A 7,662-nucleotide genomic window follows, 5' to 3' on the forward strand; every position below is an offset into this window, starting at 1 on the left:
GCCCATCTGTTCATCCAACATGCTGGTTTTCAACTTTCACTCAGTTATTACTAGAATATGATGAAGCTGGGGTAAATCCAAAGGTAGTAATTGTGTGCTGAAAACACAATAGTAATTATATCCAGTGGCAGCCATGATCTTCATTTATTCCCCCTTTACTCAAATTTTAAGTACATTTTCCATGGGTGGCAAAGCCCCTTCCTTTAGCTGCTTCTCATATTTTAATATAAAACGATATATCAATTCCACACAGCAGGAGACCATTTGTTCCATATTTCCTGCCTCATCAGTGATAGGTCATTCCAATTAGTTCTCTCACATGGTCTTGTTCTACAAATAATTTATTTTTATTTGTTTATCAAGTTCCTATTACAATTGAATTTGTTTACAGCAATGTGTTCTAGATCATAACAACTCACTGTTCCTTATAGTTGCCACTCAGTCTGCTTATGGAAACATTTCTCCTTGTATTTCCCATTAAAAATCCACATAAACTTTGACACTATTATTCTCCCTATATTCATGTTTACTCAAGGGAGAACATCACCAACTTCACTAGTTTCTCCAATGAATTGAACTCTCTTTATATTTTCTCAGTATGTTCCCAATATCATGACATTCTTCCTCAGTTATGCAACCTAAAGCTGAAAACTTTATCTATGTTCAAATCTAACCAGAGAATTAAAAAGAATATTAGATAGAGTTACAGTGGCCAAAAATCATAGCTTTGTTGCTGTGTTGTGCAACTTTTCAGTTTGCTCACCCCTTCCCCTAGCTACCATCTACAGCTGACTCACAAGTTTTCAGCTTGTGAATCAGAAATCCTGTTAGCTCACTTTACATTCTTCATAGCCTGCTTGTCTGTTCCTCTCCTGTGGTCTCCAGTTCCACCCACATTCATATCTCAACTTTTTGTTTTCATTTTGTTCTTTGCTGTGCCTGAAGCCACAGCGTACTACTTAGAATTTCTGTCTTCCTCTTTTATCTCTGCCTACTTGCTGGCTTTCAGCCCGAACCTGCTTTGATTTTCATATTGATTTCCTTGCCTTCACTTTGATTTCTGTCACCTTATGTAAGTTTCATTGTCCTATTATCTCTATCCTTATCCCTCTGGCTCAACCCAGCTGCTCTTATTTCAACTTACCCCCAAAGGCCTTACAGCCTGTGCTGAAAGCTTTGATTTTGCTTTGCACTTTAATACTCTTCAGCCTGCAGGGCATGACCAGGGCCCTTTATTTGTTCTTTTTAATATTTGGTGGAGAGATCACTCAGAGGTTACGGATATACTGGCTCTTGTGACAAATGACTCCTCTTCTTTAACCCTGTCTTGAAGTGTGATATAGAAATGGAAGTGTGATATTTGAATTGTGATGGAGGCATGGTGAGGTTTAGTAGAAATGAAAAAAAGTTTCAGCAACAGAAATGTACATTAGGCATATTAGGGTCAAAATCCTCAGTCAGTTACATTGACCCCCAGTGCTACTGAAGGCACCTTATTGGAAAATGAATTGAACTTGTCTGGAATGAACCGACCCAACATGGTTTTTGTTGTCAGAGTCAGCAAGAGAGAACAATAATTTCTTTATGAACCAGTGAGGGACCAGGTCCAGTGATGAAGTTCCTCAATGATAGTAGTCATGTATTACCTGGGGGCGGGGGCACATAAGTGATAAGGGGACATAGAGCAGTACACCACCCTACACAGTGCATTCCAGGCACCCACCACTCTCTATGAAAAAGTACTGCTTCTCACAGCTCTTTGAAGTTAGCCCCTCTTAAATGCATGTCCTCTGATATTTGACATTTTATCTCTTGGAAAAAGATATCTGTTTACACTAACCATGCCTCTCATAATCTTATAAATCTCAATCAGCTCTCCCCTCAGCCTCTGCCACTCCAGAGTAAACAACCCAAATATGTCCAACCTCTCATCTCTCTAATCCGGGCAACATCCTTGTAAAGCTCTTCTGTACGCTCTCTACCCTTGACATCTATCCTATAGTGGGGCAACCAGATATGTATGCACTACTCCAGATATGCCCTAATTAGAGCTTTATAAAGATGCAACATAATGTCCTGACTTCTGAACTCAGTGCCTTGACTAATAAAGGCAAACACCCCATATGCCTTCTTAACCACCCCATCAACCTGGGTAAATGGCCATTTCCGGTGCAAAAGTTTTATATCAGCTGACATTCTGTTGCACCTGTTAATAAGTTCATCTTTGTGAAATCAGAAAAACAAAAACAAAGCTGTATAGTGGATCTGTTGAAAATAGGAAATAAAAACAAAAAAAAAGTTTGAGATAATTCCATGAGCTACTGACATTTTATAACTCATAGCAGAAATCATGTTCTAGTTCTGTAATTGACACTCTTGAAACCTGAAAAAACAATCAGTAAAGAGCTTGTTTAAAAAGAAAAGAGGAAAATATATCACAAAGAGTAAAATGTCACAATAACTCTTTTTCACCTCAAAGTATCCTATTATCATCTTTTTCCAGACCTTCCCAGGGAGTCGATTTTGGCAGAAGCTCACAAAAGTTTCAGCAATCAATCTATTTTTTTTTCAAGGGATATCAGGCAGAAATTGAAAATTCTCAATTAAAACCGAGTGTCTTTTTTGATCTGCTGCAGCTATCTCTTCAATTTCTAATGCTGGAGAAAATAGCATTCATTTTTTTTTTACTATGCATTCACGGTTGCTAGGCAATACACAGTGCTGTGCAGCGATCTAGGTATCATATTGCTTTCTTTCCCATAAACCTTCATGGCAGTTTAATTATTTACTTTCTTTTACTGGGTGGTTATCCAATTAGAACCCTCCAAGCAACAAGGAGAGTATACAAGAATGAATGGCAGATGATTCAAAATGCCCAAGGTGTACTCCTGGGCATGAAGATGCCCTCCCATCAACGTTTTAGGAATAGCCTGCTCCCTTCCACCATCAAAATGGACAATGAAAACTGCCACAATATTTTTGCTCTCTATTTGCACTACATATTTACTTTAAAATTATATATATATATTTCTTGTTGTAATTTACAGTTTTTATGTATTGCACTGTACTGTTTTACCACAAAACTACAAACTTCAAACATATGTCAGTGATATTAAACCTGGTTGTGCTGCCTTAAGTCAGTTATTTTATTTGTCATTTAGCACCCTTTGCTGGTGGTTTTGTATTGCAGTCATTTAGGTCATGTGATCTGTGACTCTAGTTGATGACATCATCAGTAGGCGTCAAGACAGTTCTCCATGTAGAGTTGAGGGAGAGCTTGTGCCTTTTCATCTGACATCATCCTGACGTTCAGGTCTTTGAAATCATCGTTGGTATGTAAAAGTAATCTTTGTGTTTATTATTTATTGATGTATATGCATATTTCCACAAATTAGAGATATTTGAATGGTTTGTGTGCAGATGGAATATTCATGCGGGCCACATGTTCTGGCTAACCTGTAGTGAGAAAATGTGCATAAGATATATTGTATGTAGCAACATCTTGCTTACCAGTAGCCTATCTTTATGATATATTTGGAACTTATTTGAATACAGTATCTTGTGTATTATTTTGTATCATTTGTGCTATACTTAATGCTTGCCTTGTACTTAACCATAATGGGAATTTGGACGCCTTTTGATTGGATGTTTTTCTTTCTGTCAGTTTTACCCTACTGCCAGTTGCTACAATAAAGAAAGTCAACTTGGAATATTTTTGTCAGTGTGGTAATTGGGATGGAGTTTATCTGCCTGTCAATTCATGCAAGGCGTGTGAAGAGGACAAGAGAGTAAAATGACGCTTTTTGGAATACAAAGGCAATTCTCTTTTCAAAAAGTCAGACAAAAAATCACCAGGATGTCAGTCACTACAGACAAGGTCTCAAGCCTCAGGTTCGTCTTCATCCAAACGATCATATGACTCCTCCATCAGTGCAGCCGCAGCCTCAGCTTGTGCTGAAGCCCAAGCCGCGAAAGTGGAGGCAGCATTTGCAGGAAAAAAACGCCAATCAAAATGGAACAAGCACGCTTAGAGGTATCACTTGATGCCCTTCAATGGGAGAAAAGAGCTGCAGCTGCGGTAGCTAAAGCTGAAGCATTAGAGGCAGCCATGGAAGAGCAAAATGAGGATCTCATCTCCAAAATTAATCTTCAAACCCATGATCCAGCAGAGTGCACAAAAAAGTATGTGGAAGAGCAGGCAAAGCATGCTACCTATCAGTCAATACCTACATTAGAAGGAGTCTCTACTAACAGTGTTAGTCAACTAGCCACTGTTGTACAGCGTCCACCCAAAGCTACTGTGCAGAGTCACATTCAGGATGATAAGCCCAGTCATGACCGTCATCCTCAGGAATGTATTTCATTCGTTGGAAATCAGTTAAGGCAGTGGTCCCCAACCACCGGGCCACGGACCGGTACCGGGCTGCAAAGCATGTGCTACCGGGCCACGTAACGATATGAGTCAGCTGCACCTTTCCTCATTCCCTGTCACACACTGTTGAACTTGAACATAGGGTTGCCAACTGTCCCGTATTTGCTGGGACATCCTGTATATCGGGCTAAATTGGTTTCTCCCATACGGGACCGCCCTTGTCCTGTATTTCCCCCACTAAGGTAGAGCATTCCTATGAAACCTTTTGTTCTGAAATGGCGTAAAGCGAAGGAGCAATTACCATTAATTTATATGGGAAAAATTTTTGAGCATTCCCAGACCCAAAAAATAACCTACCACATCACACATAAAACCTAAAATAACGCTAACATATAGTAAAAGCAGAAATGATATGATAAATACACAGCCTATATAAAGTAGAAATAATGTATGTACAGTATAGTCGGGAAGATTAAGCCAAAACCGATTTGTGGGAAAAAAATCGGCCACACGTGCATGCACAGGGCACACATGCGCATACAGGTGCCTGCGCAAGGCTTCATAGTCATGGTAGTCTTTTCTGGGATAAACATGTGTCCTGGGATCTAACTGCTACTTTTGTCCCTTATTTGGGAGTGAGAAAGTTGGCAACACTAACTGTAAAAGACATGTTGAGGTGAGTTTAACCCTACCTGACCACCGCCCCCCCCCCCCCCCGGGTCAGCAGGTCCGCTACAATATTGTCAATATTAAACTGGTCCGCCATGCCGAAAAGCTTGGGGGCACCTGAGTTAAGGCACATTGAGATAGCTGACTTGAACCTCAGCACTTTGAGCACTTTTCTACCTGGAGGGCTCTTACTCATGCCATATCTCATCTCAGACATATTGCATGCCTTTTCAAGAAGACCTGAGAAGATTCTACAGGGAGCGGCAAGGGATGTCATCATTGTGAGACACCATACACAGTGGAGGAACTCAGTCAGAGCAAAGATGTCATCATTGTGAGACACCATACACAGTGGAGGAACTCAGTCAGAGCAAAGATGTCATCATTGTGAGACACCATGCACAGTGGAGGAACTCAGTCAGAGCAAAAATGTCATCATTCAATCTGTGCAGCAGGAAACTTATGCTGAAGAAATGGAATGTATCAGGATCCAAAGAGATATCTCTAAGGACAGTCCTCTGAGGATGCTAGATCCATTTATTGGTGAGGACAGCCTATTAAGAGTCGGTGGACGTGTACAGGAATCATAGTTGGGACATGGAGAAGAGGCCCCTAATCATTCCCAAATGGCATCATGTTACATTACTCCTTGTGCAACATTACCATGTGGAGTCACAACATCAAGGACGCCATTTTGCTGAAGGCACTGTCCGCTCAGCTGGTTACTGGATTGTGGGTGCCTAAAGGTGTGTAAGCAGTTTCATCTTCAAGTGCATCACCTGCCGTAAGCTTTGGGGGACATGAGAAGTCCAAAAAATGGCTGACTTACCTCCTGATAGACTCAGCATGGAACCGCCTTTCACGTATGTTGGTGTTGATGTATTTGGACCGTGGACCATCTCTGCACGCTATACAAGGGGTGGCCACGCCGAAAGTAAAAGATGGGCAGTTTTATTTACCTGTTTAAGCAGCAGAGCCATCCACCTCGAGATCATAGAGTCAATGGACAGCTCAAGTTTTATAAATGCCCTGAGAAGGTTCCTGGGGATCCGTGGGCCAGTCAAGCAAATCCGTTCTGACTGGGGAACGAACTTCATCAGAGCGTGCAAAGATCTAGGAATCTCTTCCAATGTTGACAAAGATGTGGTGAAGAGGTATCTTTCGGAAAAGGGATGTACCTGGACATTCAATTCGCCTCATTCCTCCCATATGGGAGGGGCAAGGGAGAGAATGATCAGCATCACCCGCAAAATCCTGGACTCCATGCTTCTCCAGTCAGGGCTTTGTAGACTCACTCATGAGGTGCTCACCACCTTTATGGCCGCGGTGATGGCCATTGTGAACAATAGACCTCTCGTGTCCGTGTCTACGGATGCAGAAGATCCATTCATTCTCACTCCTGCCACGCTGCTCACACAGAAAAGCAGCCCTTATCCCATTCCTCCAGGTGAGTTCGACAGCAAGGACCTGTACAAGAGACAGTGGCGGCAGGTGCAAAGCCTTGCCAGTACCTTCTGGGACAGGTGGCGCAAACAATACTTGTCTAACTTGCAGTAACGAGGAAGTGGACATCCAGAAGGCCAAACATCATACCAGGATCTGTGGTGCTCATGAGGGATTGTCAATCCAAGAGAAGTGACCGGCCTTTAGGAGTCATAACTCAGGTATTTCCCAGCAAGGACGGAAGAGTCCGTAAGGTTAAGGTGAAGATCAACAGATGTGATGGAACAAAGCTATTACTCAGGCCTGTGGCTGAAGTGATCCTGCTGCTCTCCCCTGAGGATTAGGAATGAGGGACTTCCTCATTTAGAGGTGAACTGTGAAAGTGTTAAATTGTGGTATCTAGGGATACCAGGCAGAGAGTGTGCTGCCTTAAGTCAGTTATTTTATTTGTCATTTAGCACCCTTTGCTGGTGGTTTTGTATTACAGTCATTTAGGTCATGTGATCTGTGTCTCTAGTTGATGACATCATCAGTAGGCGTCGAGACAGTTCTCCATGTAGAGTTGAGGGAGAGCTTGTGCCTTTTCATCTGACATCATCCTGACGTTCAGGTCTTTGAAATCATTGTCGGTTATGTAAAAGTAATCTTTGTGTTTACTATTTATTGATGTATATGCATATTTCCACAAATCAGAGATATTTGAATGGTTTGTGTGCAGATGGAATATTCATGTGAGCCACGCGTTCCGGCTAACCTGTAGTGAGAAAATGTGCATAAGATACATTGTACATAGCAACATCTTGCTTACCAGTAGCCTATCTTGATGATATATTTGAAACTTATTTGTATACAGTATCTTGTGTATTATTTTGTATCATTTGTGGTATACTTAATGCTTGCCTTGTACTTAACCATAATGGGAATTCGGACACCTTTTGATTGTATGTTTTTCTTTCTGTCAGTTTTACCCTACTGCCAGTTGTTACATTAAAGAACATCAATTTGGAACATCTTTGTCAGTGTGGTAATTGGGGATGGTGTTTATCTGCCTGTCAATTCATGCAAGGCGTGTGAAGAGGAGAGGACACTGGTTCTGATTCTTAGTCTGATTCTATCCTCTTTACTAGAGTGATTACTTTCAAATACTGTACTATTTGTGAGGTAATAACCAAAAGTAG

General features: G+C 41.3%; 1 protein-coding gene across 1 annotated transcript; it reads left to right on the top strand.

The window, feature by feature from the left end:
- Positions 1–5,105: 5,105 nt before the first annotated feature.
- Positions 5,106–7,384, top strand: LOC134342823 (uncharacterized). Its single transcript, XM_063041428.1, has one exon. It carries the CDS (start codon positions 5,858–5,860, stop codon positions 6,596–6,598), a length of 741 nt encoding a protein of 246 aa, XP_062897498.1. The 5' UTR covers positions 5,106–5,857; the 3' UTR covers positions 6,599–7,384.
- The last annotated feature ends 278 nt before the right edge of the window (positions 7,385–7,662 follow it).

This window comes from Mobula hypostoma, chromosome 1 (genome assembly GCF_963921235.1).
Source record: "Mobula hypostoma chromosome 1, sMobHyp1.1, whole genome shotgun sequence".
NCBI classification, from domain to species: Eukaryota; Metazoa; Chordata; class Chondrichthyes; order Myliobatiformes; family Myliobatidae; genus Mobula; species Mobula hypostoma.